We start from the raw sequence: 21,619 nt of genomic DNA on the forward strand, positions 1-21,619 counted from the left end.
CAGAACAAGTCAGGGTGTTGACCCCCCCCCCCTTATATACAATGTACAGGTTGAACATTTTGTTTGGGAATAAACTGTAGTTTGTCCTGACATCCAGATCAGTTAAAATGACAAACTGTGTTTTGTTGTTTTGCCTACAAACCAGGATTAAACCGGGATACAGAATCCTGGTTTGTAGGCAAAAGAATAAACCGCCACTAGCAGTTTCACTTGTTTTGGATGTTGCAGCAAATGAAAGGTTGTTTCAAACCAGGAGTTTTCGGTCTCTGCACTGCATGCCAGGTAGAGAGAAGGAGTACATGAGGGAGCCTGAGAACTTCTGAGTTTATTGTCACAGACAAACTGAGGTTTATTTATGGTGTCTGAATACAGCCATGCTCTCAGATGGTTGTTTCTTCTTGACACTAAGAGTGGAGAAATAACCATTTGTATTCTACATTCCATGAACCATTGATTCATCTTTTTTCTTCTATTTCACATTGTTTGTTGTCTTGAAGAAGCTTTGAGAATTCTGGGGTCTGTAGTATTGAATAGTGCCTTCTCTAGCTGTTTTCTAATTAAGGCTTTTATCTGTTACTATGGCTACATTTATAGAGCAACAACAAAATATCCCTGTTCCAACTTATTTTTTGCTTGAAATTTTGGATTTGATATTGGAAAATAATTATTTTCGATTTGAAAAAGATTTCTATTTGCAAAAATGCGGCATAGCAATGGGTAATCCTGCTGCACCATCACTTGCTAATCTTTTTATGCAATATTTTGAGGAAACTTATATTCTAACATCTACAAACCCTTTCTTTTCTAACATCAAAAAGTTTTTTAGGTTCATTGACGACATCTTTTTGCTAGTGCAGGGGAATATATGCTTAAACCAGTTCCATCAGTGGCTCAATACATTACATGACAGCATAAAGTTTGATATTCATTATAGTCAGCAGTCCATTAATTTTTTAGACACTATAGTATATGTGAATCAGGGCAGACTATTGGTTAAGCCATACCATAAAACAACTGATAGAAATTCCTTGTTGTATTTTACATCCTTCCATCCACATAAACTACGCCATAATCTACCATACGGACAGTTTATACGGGCCAAAAGAAATTCATCCATGCCACAAGATTTTGCTGCTGAAGCAGATCTACTAGAGAAACAATTTAAGCAGAGAGGTTATCCATTTAGGACAATAAGACAGGCGAGAGTCCGGGCAGAACATGTGGCGAGGGAGGGACTTCTAAAATACAGAAATAAAAAAGCTACAGGAAGAATTGCATGTGGCTTCCAATTTTCTAGCATTTCTAATAAAATTAGAAGATCTGTCTACAGACATTGGCACATAGTTTCACATATTCCAGGCTGTCAGTTGCCACCATATATAGGTCTACGCAGAGGAAAAAATCTGAGAAACACTTTAGTTAAATCTGAAGCCTTTAAGGACAGTACACCTGCTACCAATTCAAAAGGGTTCCTTAAGTGTAGGCATTGCAAGGCTTGTCAGCATATGATAGAAGGCAGCAGTTACACTGATAAAGATACAGGGAGTGTATACAATTTTAATTTTACAGCAACCTGTTCAACTAAGAATTTAATTTATCTTTCTCTCTGTCCCTGTGGGTTCAAGTATATTGGCATGACAACTAGGGCAATTAGGACTCGGGTGTTGGAACACCGGTCCAGAGTGAATAATAATGTTGAAAATTCACCAATGGTTGGACATTACATGCAGGCAGGTCATAGTGCGAATGAAATGAAGTTCATAATTTTATACTGCCAACAAAAAAAGCCCTTCCAACAACTAAATATTGAACAAATCCTTTTGCAAAAGGAAACTAGATTCATTTACAATTTAAAGACATATCATCCTCATGGCATGAATCAGAGTATGGATTTTACACCTTATATCAATCAATGATAGTTGCCTAAATGAAACTTAAACATGTTGTTCTAGGTGATGGCAGTTTAGTACACTTGCTGCTTCTGGATTTTTGAGCAGTATGCATGGCACTATGACCTTTTAAGAAACTTTGCCTGTGCCGATGCAGCCTGATGGCTCAGAAAATTTGATGATTGGCATTCCAATTTGGACTTTGATATTGCCTCTATGCTAGAGAAGACTCTGACTATTTCTATTATCTTTGCACTTTGGCCTATTGATTTATATCATACTTGTTGTTATGCTTATTTGATTTACATTTCATTATATCATACTTGTTACTTTGCTTATTTGATTTACATTACACTTGCTGTTATGCTTATGTGATCATTATATACTTGCTTATTTGCTTGTAAGTTGTTTTTGCCTAGTGGTGTTCTTTTTTTTGGTTCTTACATTGTACACTGGCTTCCCCCCCCCTTTTTTTTGGATATTTTAACAAAAACATATTCTCAATCCTGCTTCAAGTATCTAAACCTTATAATACTTTTATGAATTACATTCTCTACAATCCTCTACCTAAACTTCCTTCTTTAACCATTTTTGTTCAAATAGGCATTTCTATACATAATATAAATCTCTCTCTTCTCTAATTTTATTGTGGGCTATAATTTTAGAAATACCTATAAAAGAGTGAATTCAATTTATCATCAGTGTTAATTAATTGTAAATACAGTTTCCCCTAGCCCATCTTAGCCAATTACACAGAGACTGGGATTCTCGAGATCAGTCTTATTTAAAAAGCTTTATTCTTTTCTTCTTTTTGTAACTCCTTTATTTCAATAAGATCATCATTCTGTGCCTCTTTTCCTTATAGGTAGAGGAAATTTCTTTTAGCATTCGCCATCTGTGTTCATTTTTTAAGGTGGTTAAAATTCCCATAGCTTCTGCTTCATCTTCCTTTTGAGATACAGCTTTAAGGATTCCAAGATTTGACAGTCTTTTAGTAGGTCTATTGCTCTTAGCTTCTACTTCATGTTCTCTTTGAAGTATAGCTTTGAGGGTTCCAAGATTTATCAATCTTTTAGTAGATCTGTTGCTTTTTCTGTAAATTGGAACATCTTGATTGTAGGTTTGTTCTGCGTCTAGCATTTTAGAGTACTGCAGATCCTTTCCTCCATTGGTTGAATCAGGTTGTTTGTAGTATTTCCCTGCAGCTTGCATAATTTGGTGCTGGGGCTGCTCTTCTTCTAGCTTTGTTTGTTGCTGATGTTCCTTTATCTGATTTCTAGTTTGGGTTAATGTTACAACAAATGTGTCCATTGCAGGTTCTGAAGCTTCCTTTAATGCAAGGGTAATAGCATTCCACCATCATGTCCCGAAGCTCCTCCCAAGACAGCTGCAGCTGGTAAATTTCTGAGGAGCTCTCTAAGGGTACACCATATGTCATTTTTCTTTTTAAATCCTGTCCCTGAATTTTAAAGCTGTATCAAAAGTCCCAGCAAGGTCCACAGTCTCTGCTATTTATTGTCATTAACCTTTTCAAAGTTTACCATGCTTAGTAATATTGTCAATAAGGATCCTTCAGTACAGATCAGATTCTTAGATCTTCGCTGGAAACACTAGACAAAACAAGCTGATTCATTCCCAGCAGACAAATCAGAGTGCGCTTCTATTCTGTTCTCAGAAGTAAAGCATGACGTTGCAAAGAGTTGTCGCAAGATGGTGAGTTTCACTCTGTATATCTTTTGTTCTTGCTTTTTAAAAGAAGTTTAAGAAGAAAATTTATAGTTCTCTTGTAGAGGCTGAGATCCCTCTTTGCCCCAGTATGTGTTTATCTCAACATTCTTTTAATGACTCTTATCTTGTCTTGGTCGCTTCACGTAGGGGAGGGGGGAAATTTCACCTCTCATTTCTGTATCATTTTGGAGATTTAAAGGGGCTTATTTGAAGAAATCATCATACTCTTCAGTGTTGCTGTTGCTAGTACTCTCAGTTGCGTGTCTTCATTGGTGTTCTGGATGAGGCTCAAAATAACTCTCTTACTTGGGGGCATTCACATCTAGTGCAGGTTATGGCTGCCAAACCTGCTCTTCTGTGTTCTGTGCTTCTGGGACGATCCAGGGCTTCCACCCACTTGTTGCCTCAAGCGAGGGGCGCGAATCAAGTCAGACCTCACTCCAGGAGGTCCAGTAGGGTTCAGGATCCCCTGAAACCCCCCTAAAAAGAATGAAGAATCAGTTGTAGCCAGGAGCAGTTCCTGGTGTCAACTGTCTTGATGCACCGAAGCCCCACCTCCCCCTGAAGAGCAAATTGTTGCTGCAGCTGAGGAGGAGTGGGCAAGGGAGTCAGAGATCCCGGAAGAGACCCACAGGGACAGGAGCGCCATACCTGCAAGAGCTGCAGGGGAGCAACTCCCTAGTCAGGCTAGGACCCAGAAGGAACTAGGCAAGCCCCTAGGACCCAGAAACCCTCAGGAGGAGGGCAGCAAGCCAGCAAGTGTTGTTGGCTGTGAGGCTCGGAAGGAGTGGGCAACACTCTACAAGGGGAAACTTGCCTAAAGAAGCTAAAGATGTGGACAGGGTGGGATATAACATTCTGGGATATAACATTCAAGGATAAGAACTGTAGTTTCTGTTGCTGGTTTTGGAGACATTTATTGTAGGATATATATCCATGAGAGAAGTCTATGTGAAATATTCAGTATTGATAGTCCCTACCCTGATCCTCAGGTTTACATTATCTAAATGAATAAATAAATACTTGAAAGCAGGTAGGTTTTTTTCTGTGCCAGCATCTAGTTTGAACAGAATCTCCCTTATAAATAAAAGCTGAATGGTGGTGGCACTTCTCTAGAACATTCCACATGCTCCAAAATCAGTTCGCTCTCTGATCTGTCATTCAGAGGGTCTCCCTATCCACTGGCTGCTTTGCCTGAGTCCTGACCTCAACATTCTAAACATTTTGCTGTTCCATTTTGCTGTTCAGAACACAGAGGTTATTTGCATATGCAGCCTCATTGGCCTCTGCCTCGGAACACAGAGGTCGTTTGCATATGCAACTTGATTGGCTTTTGCCTCTAACATTCTAAACAGTTTGCTGTTCTGAGGTAAAATGTGTCCAATCTCCAGGTGAGGGCTGGAGATCACTCAGAATTACAACTGCTTTCCAGATGGCAGAGATCAGTTCCCCTGGAGACAATGGTGGGCTCTGTATCCTTATATGCTGCTGAGGTGGCCCCCATATGACAGCCAATGTGACGTAGCAGTCAGGGCTTCAGAGCACGGGAGAGGTTGCAGGTGTGTGGGGGGTGGAAAGCTGAAGAGTGAGGGGGAAATAAAGGTAGGTTGATGATTGGCTGGGAAGGAGTATAGGGTTGCCAACTCCAGGTGGGAAATTCCTGGAGGTGTGAGGGATGGAGCCTGGAGAGGGTGAGGTTTCATGAGGCGTGGGACCTCGGACACGTACAAAGCCATAGACTCCACCCTCCAAACCAACTATTCCCTTCTGTGGAACCATTGTTGCCAATCTCCAGGTGAGGGCTGGAGATCAGTCAACATTACAACTGTTCTTTAGGTAGCAGAGATCAGTTCCTCTGGAGAAAATGGTGGACTCAGTGTCATTATACCCTGCTGAGGTCGCCACAGCAAATTGGCACCCACCCAGAGCCTCTTTCTAGAGGCCATTGTATTTATTTCCACAACGGGCCTTTTTCCTAGTCTATACTAGGTGAAAAGCCCAGGTTTTAGTGAATACTTTGCTTTTGGAAAGACTTGTCTGTGCAGTGGTGTTCAGTGTGTGCTTTTCTGTAAAGAAGCTGCCAGATTAGTGTCAGTGCCCTGCAATATTTGGGTTAGATCTTAGAGAATACTATTTCTTTGCTATGAGAGGTACAAAAACTGTATCAGGTTTTTTATTAAACTTGTACTATCCCCATAAGACCCTTGGTTTGTGTTATGATTTGTCAGGACTTCTTCTAATGCCTCACAAAATCTGTGCAAACAATTCTAAACTTCAGGATAGAGATGCTTTATTGCTAGACATGATTCTGCTGAAAGCTTTATTTCTCTGGATAAAGCAGATTATTATTTTTCTCTGTTTCTAAAGGAATGTGGAAAACTACAAGGAACCAAAAAAGTAGAGAATGGCCTCACATAAAACTATCTAGAAATGTGACATAGGAGAGTAGTAAGGTTCATATGCTGTTTGTGGAATTAATATAGATTTGGCTGTGTCAGCTTCTTCTGACTACTGCCATTGTATGTATTGCTTTCTATACCTCTTAGAGTGAAGACAGATAGATCTATTATAAGATGGCCCAAAGTGCAGCAAATGTCTGTGGAAAATACTTCCACACCAAAACAATTGTTCTTGCCGAAGACAGGAATCTGCTTAAAGAATTTAGAGGCACTTGAGCAGATAAATTTTCATCCAGTGCCTGGACAGGAAAGTGAAGACTGGGAGCATAGGGTTATTTAGTGTGTGGCCTGAGGAAGGGGAAGAAGGTTGGAAGCTGAACGATACTTGGACTGAGCTTCAGTTCCTCCTCTATTTCAAATATTTACTCATGTACACTTAGTAAAGATGTTTCTGTTGATTGAAGAGAAGCTCAAATAATAACCTTTGATAGAATTTTACATGACAATGCTTTTCTTTTACACAGTTGTGAAAATTGTAAAATAGGAGGAAGCAATCTGGTATCTATAGAAAAAGCGTCTGAAAAACTTTATGCCATTGCCTGGTGTGACCGTGGTTCTGATGCCTTTAGGCTACATGGGAAGTCATAGTGGATTTTGGCCACCTTTTTCCCACGTTGGCCACCTATATTTTAGGCAATTCCAATCTGTTGCAGCTGATGAGGAGGCAGACATCCACTCCCATCAAGGAGACGGTGTCATGTATGTGGCCAGGAATATACAGGAACAAACAGTTGCTGGTCCTTAACAAAAAGATCATGGAGAATGTTTCTGCAGGCCAGAAACAGAGCTGGCCTAGTCCCTTAGCTAAACATGCCAAAAATGGAGTCTAGAAACCCAGAATAGCCTTGCAGAGGGGTGAAAAACAAAGGAGTAACACAATAACATGGCCTTTAGTAGATTAGAAACAGTCTGACTCATATCAGTGTAAAACCCTGAAAGCAGCCTTGAGTCTGGAGCCATGGCTTCCTGACTCATCAGAGTTCAGGCCATAATTAACTATAAGAACAGAAGAACATAAGAGACGCCAATGTTGGATCAGGCCAAAGGCCCATCTAGTCCAACACTCTGTCACACAGTGGCCAAAAATACCAGGTGCCATCAGGAGGTCCACCAGTGGGGCCAGGACATTAGAAGCCCTCCCACTGTTGGCCCCCCCAAGCACCAAGAAGACAGAGCATCACTTGCCCAGAGCCCCTATCTATACCTTGTGGCTAATAGCCACTGATGGGCCTCTGCTCCATATGCCTATCTAATTCCCTGTTGAAGCCGTCCATGCTTGTAGCTGCCACCACCTCTTGTGGCAGTGAATTCCATGTGTGAATCACTCTTTGGGTGAAGAAGTACTTCCTTTTATCCGTTCTAACCCGACCGCTCAGCAAAACATAAAGGTTTGCAGAAGAATAACTTGCTTCTAGGAATCTGCTTTACAATGCAGAAGTCCCTGGAAAACTAATGACAAGTGAGGCCAGGCCCATTGGCCATCTCCTCACCTTTGTTAATTAGGCGTGCCACTCTGATAATTTATTCAGAGACCCAAGAAGAGCCATCAAGCTCTGCCCAGCCCTTTTGTTGAACAAGACCAAATCAGTATTCTGGGCAGATAACTAAATCACCACAGGTTGACATTTCCTATATTGAACATATATTTCCATGTTTGGAGTTCTTTCTTCTCCCCATTGCCCTAAAATTCAAAACTTCCAATATGATTCAGAGTTTCTAGCTGGAACCCAGTCCTGACACAGCAGACACGCTGTCCCCTCCTGAATGTCACTAACGGTGCATAAAAACCACATCTCAGCCCCCAAACCTTTGTAGCTGGTTTCTGGATCCTGCCACCCCAAATTCATGGTTGATCTGCTTCCTTGCAGACTGAGTCTGATCCTGGCTACAGATTGGACTGAAATTCCTTCCTTCATCTGATTTCTACACAGATTAGAACAAATATATTTTTGTTCCCCGTCTATATCTATTTCCCTTTATTTTCCAAACCCATGCTGCACTACACAGAGAGTGGGCATTTTGCTCCTCTCTGCTATTTAGGCCCTCACAGCTGGATGACTGGGAACCTGTGCGCCAACAAACCATCTTCTCCTCTATCCTATTTCCCCATTTGTTTGTTGCTATATGGTTAATTAGCATAAGGACTACGTTATTTGTCTATTCTTTGATTTAGTATTTGCTGGTATTTGCTTAGGATAAGTCCCCTCCCCACTATTGTACCAAATCCCTCAATAAACTCCATATGTTCTTTTTTTAAACTTTAACTCAGGTCCCTTTCACTCTTTTCCTACTGAAAACTTGCTACTTTGAGATACCTCTCTTGGTAAAAGAACCCATTTTTCCACTCCTTGCACAAACATACAAATTAATTCCCCATTGCAGTTTGAACACATGTGCATGTGTTTATGGTGGTGTGGTAACATCAAAAGATAATATGCATTGGGGCCCAGTTCCAAGAAGTATGGCAAGAATGTCGAACTTTACAAAAGTGAAGATGTAATTCAAAGATGGGGTATATTGAACATAAGAGCCCTGCTGGATCAGACAAGTGGTCCATCTCGTTCGGCATCCTGTCACACACAGTAGCCAACTGTCAGGTAGCCCTGTCATAGATCTGGAATGTGAGGGGGGGGATTCCTCCTTCTCGTTCTCAGCTCTTTCCTGCCCAGCTACTGTGTGTTATCTTATGCTTGACCTTGCAGATGTTCCAACTCCCGCGTCTACGGCTGGGAAAGTTAACGGCTGCCCTGCCCGCTTGCTTTGCCACGCGTGCGAACTATAACCATTGGCTTATGCTTCCAGGGGGAATGTTTGATTTCACTATAAGTCAGAGGCGCTAGTATAGCAGGCCATTCCTGACACAAGCTGTACACATGTTATTTAGTACTGGATCCACTAATACATATTTATCTTCTTATGGAGCCCTGTGTGGTGTAAACTGACTAAGGAGCCTGACAAAGTGTCAGGAATCTTTCATCACTCGACCCACATCTCTCAAGTGAGATGAGTGATGGTGAGGAGTCCACCTTCCCAACTCCGACCGAGGAGGCTGTCCAGCTTCCTCTTGAGGAGACAAACGCTGAGACCGAGGTCGTGGAGTCCGCCCCATGGGATGCCGGAGCAGACGGAACAGACCTTCTGCTAGAACCCTTTTGGGGGGGGGGACAGGCAGAGTGACTACAAGGTTGTGGGGTCCATGCTGGTGACGATTCAGTGTGGATCCGCATGAAACCTGGACTCTTCCTTCCCCTTCGGGGCCACGCTGAACAAGTCGCTATGACCGGCCTCCCCTGGATGTGGACTATGGAACGGAGGAAGAGGGAGCCACCGGGGGGGGGGGCTGAAGGACCCAAGGAGTTCGTAGGTACTCAGCTGGACTTACTTGAACAGGGCTACGATAAAATGATGCAATTGATTCTTTCCAGAAGCTGCCGGGGATGGTAGCGAAGGCGGTGCAGAGGGAAGTGCAGCGCCGGGTGCCAGCGCAACCGGTGTGCCCGGCTCAGGTGCCGCCGTGCCTCCTGCCTCCCCCAGCTAGAAATCCTCCCCGGGTCCCCCCAGCTAACGTAGTGCCAGCACAACCGGGCTGGGATGTGCACTGCCCTACAGAACCACTGGATACTACATTTGATGGGACCCCCAAGACGTTGGCGTTCTTTGTGGTTTGCACCTAGATGTTCGTCGTGAACTGGGGCCACCTGTTTCCCGATGAAGAACGCCGGGTGGACTATATTGCATCCCAGCTAAGGGATGAAGCAGCTGACTGGTACGTGAGTCTGCATAATACTGAGGGACCGGAGCTCCAGTCAGTGTATGCGGTTATGTGGGCTCTCAGGGCTCAGTTTGCAGATCTGAATGCTGGTGAGCACACTCGGGCTTTCCTCAGCACCTTCAAGCAGGGAAAGCAATCGGTACGAGCATATACGGAGGAGTTCAAGCGTCAGATGGCAAAGATCCAGGGGTGGCCCGATCAAGTGATAGTCGAGCAATACTACCTGGGTCTACACCCCGAGGTCAGAGAAACGGTACTTCATAGTGTTCACCCAGTATCGCTGGATGCACAAAGCGGCGGACGCTGAGAGCCGCTTGAGAACCATCAAGATAGACAATGCGGCTACCGTGAGTAAAACCGTTTTGACGTCTCCGAAACCCAAGACCCCTCAACCCAAGAAGGAGGGGGTGCGAGACCAGAGGATGAAACAAGGGCAGTGCCTAAAATGTGGGAAAGCTGGCCACTTCGCAGCATCTTGCCCAGGAACCGGAACTCAGGACATCACACGGAAGGCACCGGAGAAGAGACGGGTGGACATCCCAATGAAGAAATCAATGCCCCAACCCAAGACCCAATGAACGCTACAAGTAAGTGTCCTAGAGGAGGACCAGGATTCATCCAGTGAAGAAGAGGATCAACCAGTGGGAAAAGGGCAGGGCCTGCAGTGAGAGGTGCTGAACAGCAGGTCCCGAAATCCTCAGGCGCCAAAAATGGTGAGCAGCTACCCTTCCCTCTTTTTTGTGACTGTGACTATCCTGAACCCAGAGTTGGGTACCCACATATGGGTACGGGCACTGATAGACTCAGGGTGCGGCAGAGATTTTATCAACCCCTTGCTAGTGATGGGGTTGGGAGCAAAAGTGGTCCGACTCACTGACCCCATTGTGTTTACCCAAATGGATGGCTCGTCTATGAAGCACCCTTGTAAGTACGAGACTGTGCCTTTAAGGATGGGAACGGGGACACATTGGGAGCATAGACCATTTGTAATAATCTCTGCCGCCCATTTCCCTATGGTGTTGGGCAGTCCGTGGCTTCACAATCATGAACCGTACATTCTGTGGGAAGAGGGAGTGATTAAATTCATTTCCCCTAAATGCCAGATGCATGTATAGGCGGAACAGTGGTGCCCCCCCCCGATGAACCAGTGAGGGCTTACCTGGCCGAGAAAGAACTGAACTCCATTCCTCCCGAGTACTGGGATCTGACACGGGTGTTTGAAGAGGAGGCGGCGGATTAATTATCCCCTCATTGACACTCAGATTGTGCTATCAAACTGATTCCAGGCAAGAAATTGCTGAAAGGGAAACTGTACGCGATGAGTCCATGGGAAAAGGAGGAACTGCTCAAGTTTATCGACAAAAACTTGGCGCGAGGGTTCATTCGCCCTGCATCCTCCCCTTTTGCAGCTCCTGTATTGTTCTGGAAGAAAAAGAAAGGGGGGTTGAGGTTATGCATGGACTACAGGGGTTTAAACGTTGTGTCCACCACCAATGCCTACCCCCTACCCCTCATGAAGGATCTCTTGGCCAAGGTGGCTAAAGGGAAAATCTTCTCAAAGCGCGACCTCCGGGATGCTTCTTTCCGGGTCCGCATAAAGGAAGGGGATGAATATAAAATGGTGTTTAACACTCCACTGGGGCAGTTTGAGTATTGCGTAATGCCGTTCAGACTCCAAGGGGCCCCTGGGGTCTTCATGAATCTTATCAATGATGTGTTACACAAGCACTCGTTTAAAGGGTTAGTTTACCTTGATGACAGTACTCCCCCGATAAACCCTCTCACATCAAGTTGGTGACAGAGGTCCTACACACGTTGCACAAGCACAAACTGTTTGCCAAGTTGTAAAAATGTGACTTTCACTGTACTGAAATAGACTTCCTTGGATACCATATTTCATCCAAAGGTCTGGAGATGGATCCAGCCAAGGTCTGGGATGTGGTGGGGTGGGAAGCTCCTTGAACCCATAGGCAACTCCAAGCATTCCTCAGGTTTGCCAATTTCTACAGGTCTTTTTTTACCGAACGCATAGGTGAGCTTACCGCTCACAGATTTATTGAGAACTAAGGGGAAGGGTTTGCAGTCCAATGAGGTACTTGTTTCCAGGTGGCAGATGTAGCCATCTCATGTATCCCAGTGGAGTCCAGGCATTCCAATAGGGTTGCTGTTTTGGTGTTGTGTTATAGCGCTTTAGCGCCATAGCACTCTAAAATAAACGTTCAAAAAAAAAGGACGGACATCGTCCGCATGGGTGAAAAAGGGCGGGAAAACAAAGTAGCGCAGGAGGAAGCGCTACGGGGCATTTTACACAGCACCCTATAGCGCTTCAGAAACGGTATAGAAAAGTAGATACTGCTTGGAAGCAGTTTGCAGGTAAAACTGTTCAGCCACGTTGAAGCGTTTCTGTCTGAAAGTGAAAATATATTTAGGTAGGGAACTGTTACTAAAATGGTTCTGTCTGAAATGTCAGACCAGAAACTGTTAGGAAACATTTCCTTAACTGGAATCTATCAGCTGTCTGAAAATCCCCAAAGTTCTCTTTGTCAACTCTCTCCACTCTGTGCATAATTTTAATAAACTTCTATCATGTCCCCCCTTAGTTGTCTCTTTCCTAAACTAAAACATATCAGATTCTTCAGCCTTTGCTCATAGGGAAGATGCTCCAACCGCTAATCATCTTGGTTGCCCTCCTTTGTACTTTTTTGAGCTTTGTGATGTCCTTTTTGAGACATAGTGACCAGAACTGCACACAGTATTCCAAATGAAGCTGCACTGTAGAGCTATACGGGAGCATTATAGTATTGGCCATTTTATTTTCAATCCCTTTCTTAATAATCCCTAACATAGAGTTTTCCTTTTTCACTGCTGCAACACTGGGTTGACATTTTCTTTTTTACTATTTTTGTGAGTATTTTGTGTGTGTGTGCGCTTGCGAGCCTAGAAGTCATGGTGACTTCTGGTGACCCCTAGTGTGGTTAGGATGTTTCAGAGAGGTGGCTTGATAACCTGCCTCTGCATCCCATCTCTGGTATTCCTTGGAGGTCACCCTTCCAAGTACTTGCCAGGGTCGATGCTGCTCAACTTCCAAGATCTGATGAGACTGGGCCTTCCTGGGCTATCCAGGTCAGGGCTGGGTTGACACTTTCATTGAGCTGTCCACTACAGCTCCAAGGTCTTTTTCACTTCCAGTCTCAGCAAGTTCAGAAGTAATTACATATATTACATATATTACATATTGATCTTACATTGGCCCTGGTAAGGCAATTTTACTTGTACTTTTAGGACTTAAACTGGAAGGTACATATTGGCAATATTACTGTCTCATTCTCATATAAATATAATTGCTTCATTTTTGTTTGTCATTAAGTTCCAGATTGGAACATTCCATTTTGGTCCTATATCAATTGTTTACTGCCTTACAAGTGTAACAGGGGCTTTGTTGCATGTTGTATTCTGTACTATTTGACCTTTGAAGAAGGCTCTTGTGGGCTGAAATGCATCAAGTCATATATGGTTCTTTTTGTGCATTTGTCACTTTGATTATTTTATGAGGCTTTATTTGGGCCCCTACAAGGTTTTTATATGTTTTTGAAATAAATGTGTACTTTTGTCTATACCTATTGATGTTTTTAACTTTTGGCTCTTTACTAGTCTTCTTAAGTGCATGCCTGGTATCCAGTGCCTCCCTCTAAGCTGTGAAGTCTTGTGAGCTACTGGCATTAAAGTTGTGAGCGAGCAATTTGGCTACTGCATAAATTAGTTTGCTCTGGAGCCATCCTTCCTGAGCTAAGACAAAAATGTGTGAGCTGGAGGCTAAAAAATTGTAAGCTAGTTCACACTAACTCAGGTTACAGGGATCACTGCTGGTATCTGAATCCGGCCTAACTAGAGAAATCCAGAACAGGGTGTTACGCTGTGTATTCATTTATTTAAGAGAGTTTTATTCCATTCTTTTAACCATAGGTTTCTGAGATGGCTTACAAAGGGGCAACACTCCTGTCCAATCCAATAAAAATATATTAAAATATTTGAATAATTGAAAGCGAGCAGTATAGTAAAATTTCAGATACATGCATACTAGACTGCAGTAGGCTTTGCCCTCCTGTTTGAATGGAGGAACATGTATAATTGACATATTTGAGAGAATGTGGATTGAGTTCTATGTATTAAACTCATATTTGTGAAGCTTTTTTGCAGCTTACTGTTCAGCTAAGCATAAATAATATGCAATAATATTCTTTACTATAATGCCCATCACTTTTATGTAAGAGGCAACTGAACATATATCTGAATATGTTCTCCTCCTCGTAGGGAAATGAGGCAAAACTTGAGAGTACTTTTGAGGAGTTGGGAATCTTGGACTCTTTCTATTTTCAGGTTTTAACGAGCTACTTGTAGGCTTATACTTTGGAAATAGTGTATTTCCGTCTTGTTCATAATTGTTTATCACTTGAATTTTATGTCTGTGAACTGTGGGTTGTTTCGTATCTACAAAATCCATAACAAATCTTTCCCTTCAGTCTTCTGTCAAGTTGGGAAGATGAACGATGATCCACACTGATTTAAAAAAAAAAAGTACAGAACTCAGTATTCCATATAAGCTAGTAGCCTTTCTTGATTGCTAAGCCTGAGATACTATCCACAGTTATAGAAAAGGTAGGTATCTGAAGAAGTGAGCTGTGACTCATGAAAGTTCATAAAGGTTTCCCTTGTGCAAAAGCCAGTTGAATCCAACTCTAGGGGGCGGTGCTCATCTCCATTTCCAAGCTAAAGAGCCAGCACGGTCTGAAGACATTTCCATGGTCATGTGGCTGGCATGACTAAACGCTGAAGCGCATGGAATGTTGTTTCCTTCCCACCAAAGCGGTACATATTTATCTACTCGCAATTTTTTGCTTTCGAACTGCTAGGTTGGCAGGAGCTGGGGCCAGAGATGGGAGCTCGCTCCATCATGTGGCACTAGGGTCTCAAACTGTCGAACTACAGACCTTCCGGTCTGCAGCTCAGCATCTTAACCTCTGAGCCACTGCTGAAAGTTCATACCGCTATTGTTACTTTTTAAGGTGATACTGGACTCTTACTCTTTTCTACTGCTATAGACAGACTAACATGGCTACCCATTTTGATCTATCCACAGTTCTGCACATTTTTGTCTAGTGTGGACAGGCTTTACATTGTTTTTATGGTCTGCTCTAGCCTGATGTCTATTTTATGTGTATCCTTTTTAGGCTCTTTTATACTACTTTATATCTTTTATGGTTGTTCATTACTGATAGTTTTATGTTGTTTTTATACTTGTATTTTATTGTACTCTTTGAGCCACCATGAGCAGATCTCTGGAGAGGCAGCATATACATTTTCTTAAATATATTTTGAGTATATGTGGTTTCTCTATCCACTTGTCTCTATCCAGTTATTATGAGGGAGTCCTTGCTTATTTTGTGGCACAGTCATTTGCTGATGTGTTTGATGATTCCTATCCATTCTATATCACAACACAGAAAAATGTCAAAAAAAAATTAAAATCCATCTGGATTATTTGCTTTTTCTCTGAGGGGAGTTTGCCTCCAACTAACTGTCTGCTCTGGACTGAGTGTCAGTTACTAGTGGGATGCTTGCCCATTTTTTGGAAGGCATATACTCAGCATTATTTAATGCTATGCTTTAGTGTGACTTGAGCATCTGTAAATGTAGCACACAAAATGTGGTCAGATTATCTATCTTGCATGTAATCAGTGCAGTGATTTTTATTGAGGAAGAGGAAATAAGAAATAGGAGCCTCTTGTAAAGAAGTAATGGATTTATATGACAAGGGGAAAATGAACTTGTACTCTTGTGTTACAGATTCAGTGGTTCTTTCCTCTGACTCCGTTGGACATTCAATAGGCTCAGGTACAAAATCCCCCTTCTCCCTCTTAGTGAAAGTCTGCCATTTAATTATGTGACAGCCATGTTGGGAGGCAGATAAGAGGCAGTTGAGGATAGTTCAGGATTACTCTGTAAGATGGCCATTAACTCAAATTCAGGAAATAAACAAAGGAAGTATTAAAAATCACTGAATATCTAATGGCAACTCAGCCGATTAAAGTGGAACGACATATTACTTTATGATGTATTTTAGGGCTGCAAATGCGTGTTTGACTGAACATGTGGCATAATTGTTAGATACGCTAGAAATATGGGGTTGTAAACCATTCTGTCATGCAATCCTGAACAGTGTGACTCTAGTTAAAACCCACTGAAATTGAAGAGTTGAGACTGGTGTAACTCTGTATTAACTGCTCCTTTCTTTCAAACAATTGCCTGGATGGTATTTCTTTAGGTCTCATATATTATCCCATGGTTACTAGCTTCATTCTTGGAAGAGGTGAACATGTAGCACAAGTAACATATTCGTATTTGTCAGGGTGGGGACCACAGGAATGGGCAGAGGAGCCCCAGGGGTGGCCCGACAGCCAGCAGGTAATCCTCTCTGAGGCTTCAGGGAGGGTCCAGGCATCTTGCCCCATCGGCCATGGAGGGGATGGTCCGTCGCGGAAAGGAGGGAACCGGGGTCACCCAGGAAGTTGGGCTCACCAGCAGGGAAGTGACAGAGAGCAAGAGGGATGGTCTTGGTTCACAGTCGGGCCAAACCATTCCTCTTTCCCCCCTTTTTTGGGAGGTTGTTAAGATCGGGTGGGAGCACTTGGTCGGAGGAGTGGGATGAATAAAAGGCGGAGCGTTGGGAAACCAAGGAGAATTGCGGACACCTGGGCACGAAGCACTGTGGGGGAGACGCGGGCAGCTGCCCAATCCACCCAAGACGCTGACCAGGGAACGCTGTCATGGAAAAGAGAAATGAATATCTCACTCGACAACAGCTGAGGTGACCACGCTGGCGGCAACGTATTCACCCTACAAAGCCTGACAATATTTGAGCACCACCACCACCATCATCCTCACTAACCATGGAGTGTGCTACTTGCTACTTGAGAAAAAGTCCCTTCTGACATACAGTGTTTGGCTAACAAACAGTCTAATCAAGGGGAAATGTGGGTAGAAAATATGTTGAACAGGGAAGGTAGAGAATACAGTTTCACAATCAAAGCTTATAATGGTTTTTGTGCAATACATGGAGTCCAAGAGGCTAGTGAGAAACTTCCTTTAGTTTTCAGATTATAACTGACTTGCATAGTTTTACTAATTTGAAACCAAAAACAAAATTGGTCTTTGGGGCCACGTCAGGACATGTATTCATCAGCAGAGCATGGCCTATTGCTGGAGTGTGCTATTGGAGTTCTGGAAGAGAATGGTGGGAGATTTCTCTGTGATCAGATTCTGCTACAATGGTAGGTGTGATTTCCCTTTCAAGGGACGCTTTTTGATGTCTGCTTTCAACCAAATCCAGCTCTTCCCAATCACATACATTTCTTTCAGGATCTCTGATTTTACTCAGATTGGTGAGAACATTTGCTGCCTTCCAACATGGCCCCAGGCTTCTTCCTGCTTAGTAATAAGGCACAATTGCTGCATACTAACAGCATAGTTTTTTACAGAGGGCACTGAGTTAATAACCCCAAACTTTGGTCCTTCAAAAGCACCAAATCTTTCCTGCTCTTGCTTCATTCTTAAGAATGTGTTTGTGGAGGCTGAGTGGATGAGGGTGCACGATCTTGGTCACAGATTGCCCAGCTTTGCTTGGTAAAAGTAAATATTCTGAGGTTTTGATGGCAAAGTGTATATGTGAGGATATATTTCCTTTTTTGCAAAACATTTCTGACTAAATATTGTGCAGATACCCTAATGATATTTAGTTAGTCTCTCTCTCTCTCCCCCCCCCCTCCCTCTCCCTCTCTCTCTCTGTGTGTAAATAGCATGCGGTGATAGAGATGAAACTTTTCAAAATCTTTTGTTCCTCTGTCTGGTCCAAGAAACTTTAGTTATTCTGCATCTTCATAAATTAGCCAGCTGCACGAGAGAAGCTTGGAAATGGCCACAGTTCATTAAAATGCTGCATGTTAAATTGCTTTAATATTAAGAGCCTTGGCTTCATTGTGCTGCAAATTCCAGCCCCTAGTGAAAAATGAGCTGCATAGTAAGGCTGAGTTGTATCATCTGTTGCTCCACTGAGGGATAGTTTTCCTTGTTAAAACAGGAAGGAGAGAGGGAAAATCCACATCTCTTGTGCCTCTGTCATCTCTCCCATCACACCTTGCTGCCGAGTTGGGAACAGGCAAAGCTCAGAAAGAACCTGTGGCTGTTCCACACCCAGTCACTCCTAGTAGGTACCAATTCAGGTTGGGAGAAAAAAAGAGATAAAAATCATAATGACAGTAAAAATAAAGAGAGGATGGTAATTAAACATTTTGTAATTTTTGTAATATATTAAACAATTTTTAATGGGTGGTTTGAAGCAGGAAGCTGGTGTCTCTTCAGCAGGGCCAGAATTGGATGATTTTTAAGTTAACTTCCACCTCTGCAGTTTCACAAGTAATATGAATATATCTTACATGTGAATGTGCTCATATTTAATGGTTACATCTAGCTTTTTTCTTTCACTTATTTGTTCTTGTGTTTTGCTTGATTCTGACTGCAGAAATAGGAATCAGTCTTAATTTTATAGAACATTTTATGCATCAATGATGTTATTTTAGATGGAAATAATAGATTATTTTGATTATATACATTCATCCTGAAAGAAGAAAGTGATTCTACAAACTACATGCTTGTCTTGGTCTTTAAAACAGCTCATCTAATACTAGGACCCTGATGGGGATTGTGTATTCTTGATAGGCTATTTACAGCTTGCTTATTATCTTTGGATTATCTTGTCTGCAAGAAAGGCTTTGTGGGTTTATATAATTAAATATACCACCCTTGTAAAGGTTTTGTTATTTATGGCCTTAATGAACCAACTTCCTAGTGCGTAGCAGAAGCAAACTCACTGATTCTCCAGAAGCCTCAATTGTAATGGTGTGGAGTTTGGAATTTTTCTGTTCTTCCATCCATTTTGCTCCCCATTGTGACGTTCTGAACTGCGGTTTTCACTGCTCTTTCTCCCCTATGCTCCATATCACTTCTCCTTCACTTTAATACAAGCCAGGTGTGCCTGGAGGTGCTAAGCTATTTCCCAGTAAGAAGCTGTTCTACAGCTGTTCCTTCTATAGCCAGAACAGCTCCTCTGAGCAGCAGCTGACCCTTTTTATTTCCTCCAAGTGGTTTTCTGCCGATATTACAATATTGGTCTGGTCTGACTTCTGGGGTATGTGTTCACAGCCTCTGGGGATGAGGAAGTCTTATCTTCACTATTTATAACTATCAGTGCAAAACACTATGCAGAATTTCTCCAGTCAGAGCCCACTGGTTTTAATGGGCTTACTGGTGTAACTCTGCATAGGGCTGTAAAGGGAAAACACTAAATAAACACCAAAGAACAATAGCTATGTTGGTCTGCAGCAGAGGAGCAAGATTTGAGTCAAATAGCACTTCAAGACCAACAAGCTTGGTATGAGTTTTCAAGAGTCAAAGCTCCCTTTGTCACTATTTGGACTTGAATCTTGCTCTGCCAAAGAAAGAATAATCTGTGATTTTCTTTTAGAAAAAAAAAGTCTCGAGGTAAAGACAAGCAATTTCAGAACTTTCTTTTAAATGAAAACCCATGAATATAATTAGGGGTATAAACTCGATTTTTCAAGTGTCTAGCAGATCGGCCCACAATGGATAATAGAGTAAAGTGGCTATAAAAGGAGCACTTGGGTATCCATTCAGAATGAATGAGAAGCATGTTCACCAATTTCCTCATTGTCTTGATGCAAAACACCATGCATCAGCTCCATATACTGACCCCTTTCATCAACCATATTGAGAATTTGACAATTAGCTGGTTTTAATGTTCTGTACCCACATCATTAAATTTTCCATGTTTTCATGGAACTGAATGTGTCATGGCCACTCAGCTGGTTACTAGCCTTTTGGTTTTGAATTGTGTAATATAATTTAGCAAAAGAAATCATTCTGGAATGCAAGGAATGGATTACTAATAAAACTGGACTTGCTGATATTAATGTTTCTTGCTTTGGAAGTGATTTATTTCTTGGAGAGAAGCTGCTATAGGGCTTTGAATAATTTGCCTAATGTATAGGGAAGAGACTGTATGAGTAAACTGATCACTTGTTAACCTGTTTTATAAGATCAGAGGGACTGATTTCCTTGATTAGAGGTTTTCTGGTGTTCTTGAAATTTCTTGTTCTCTTAGATCCATCCCCAGTGCTGCCTCTATCTTTCTTATATATTGATTGCTTCTGGCACTGCTTCTGGATAAGCCTGAATAACATCAGCATCTCCCAGGAAAAAGGCTTAAGAAAACTAAAATGCCATGTCGTTTTACCCCCTTGGAACACTTCCTGCTCCATTTCTGCAACTCTGATGAGAGGTTTCTTTGGATGAGGCTGACACTTGGTGGTTGTTGCTGTCAGGGATACAGACTTTTCAGCTTCACAGAATGGGCTGGGCCAAATCTGGGAAAACCCTCATAGCCCAGTACCTTGCGTCTCAAATTTACAAAACAGAGGACCAAAAGCTCAGATACACAATACAGCCCCAAAATAATAAATAAACCTGATGTTTATTATATAAATTAAAAACAAATCATAAGAAATTCTGCCAGTTAGACTAAGTACATTCAGTGGACACGTTGCTAGAATTCTTCCATGCTGACCCGGGCTCTAAGTAAAGTTACACCCTTTTAAGCCCATTTACTTCAATGTACTTAGATGTGTGTAACTCTTAGGATTGTGGTGCAAATGTTTTTCTTTTCATTGGTGCTGTCTGGATGAATTCATTAGTTATAATACTAAGTTCCATCTCTGGGGAGATCTGTAGGTCCACGTGACCTTTACGATATGCAAGATGAAATAAGTACAGTAGGGACCATTTTAATCAGCTCTATTACACTTGAAGAACTGGAAGTTTAACTTTCCATTTTCATGTATTTTCATAGGTGCAGATGATAGCACATATGTTGGAGGATTATACACAACTCACTTGGATGGTTCTCAAGAACAGGAGCAACAACATTGTGCTTTGCTGTTGCATCAGCATCTCTTAGTACAGGTAGAGTTGAGAAAAGGTACTATAGGTGAGTGACAGGTGTGGTAGAATGAAGGAAAAGATGGATGAGATAACCCATTTAGAGTTGCATTACCAAGTAAATTCCTACTGTTGTCCCATAGGAGAAACTTATTGAATTAATTAAATTTTGGACTGTTTTGTCTACATGGAATAGAGTCACCCTCTCCACTCACACACTGTTTCTTTCTCTCTCAAACCTACATCCTTCTTACTCCTCTACCCAGCATACCCTGTTCATACTGCTCATAGATAGCTCCAGGAGTCTTTTGGGGCAGGAGCACGCCGGAGTGCTGCTCCGGCAGCACAGGAGCCGGCGCAAATGGTGGTGTGGCAAGCCCCGCCCCCAGCTCCCCGCGCTGAAGCGCTGGGGCCAGGGGGAGGCCTGAAGAGCCCCACCACAGGGTTACCCAGGCCCGCACAGGAGTGCTGGGGCCGGGGGCAGGGGAAGCCCGGAGAGCCCCGCAGCCGGGTCCCCCAAGCCCACACAGGAGCGCTGGGGCCAGGGGAAGCCCAGAGAGCCCTGCAGCCAGGTTTCCCGGGCATGCGCCAGAGCGCTGGGGCCAGGGGAAGCCCAGAGAGCCCTGCAGCCGGGTCCCCTGCGCCTGCGCCGAAGCGGTAAGTAAGGGATCGGGGGTGAGTGGGGGTGGCGGGGGCTTGATGGG

The 21,619-nt window shown here is 42.8% G+C and overlaps 1 protein-coding gene across 1 annotated transcript in view; it reads left to right on the top strand.

Moving 5' to 3' along the window:
* Window positions 1-21,619, top strand: part of ST3GAL3 (ST3 beta-galactoside alpha-2,3-sialyltransferase 3) — a 360,651-nt gene that overhangs the window by 58,049 nt on the left and 280,983 nt on the right. Inside the window, exons 3-4 of the mRNA XM_015422952.1 lie at window positions 15,693-15,740; window positions 17,983-18,108. Of these exons, the coding sequence (XP_015278438.1) occupies window positions 15,693-15,740; window positions 17,983-18,108 (174 nt within the window). The remainder of the gene's footprint in view (window positions 1-15,692; window positions 15,741-17,982; window positions 18,109-21,619) is intronic.

This window comes from Gekko japonicus, unplaced genomic scaffold, assembly GCF_001447785.1.
Source record: "Gekko japonicus isolate JY-2015 unplaced genomic scaffold, Gekko_japonicus_V1.1 scaffold117, whole genome shotgun sequence".
NCBI classification, from domain to species: Eukaryota; Metazoa; Chordata; class Lepidosauria; order Squamata; family Gekkonidae; genus Gekko; species Gekko japonicus.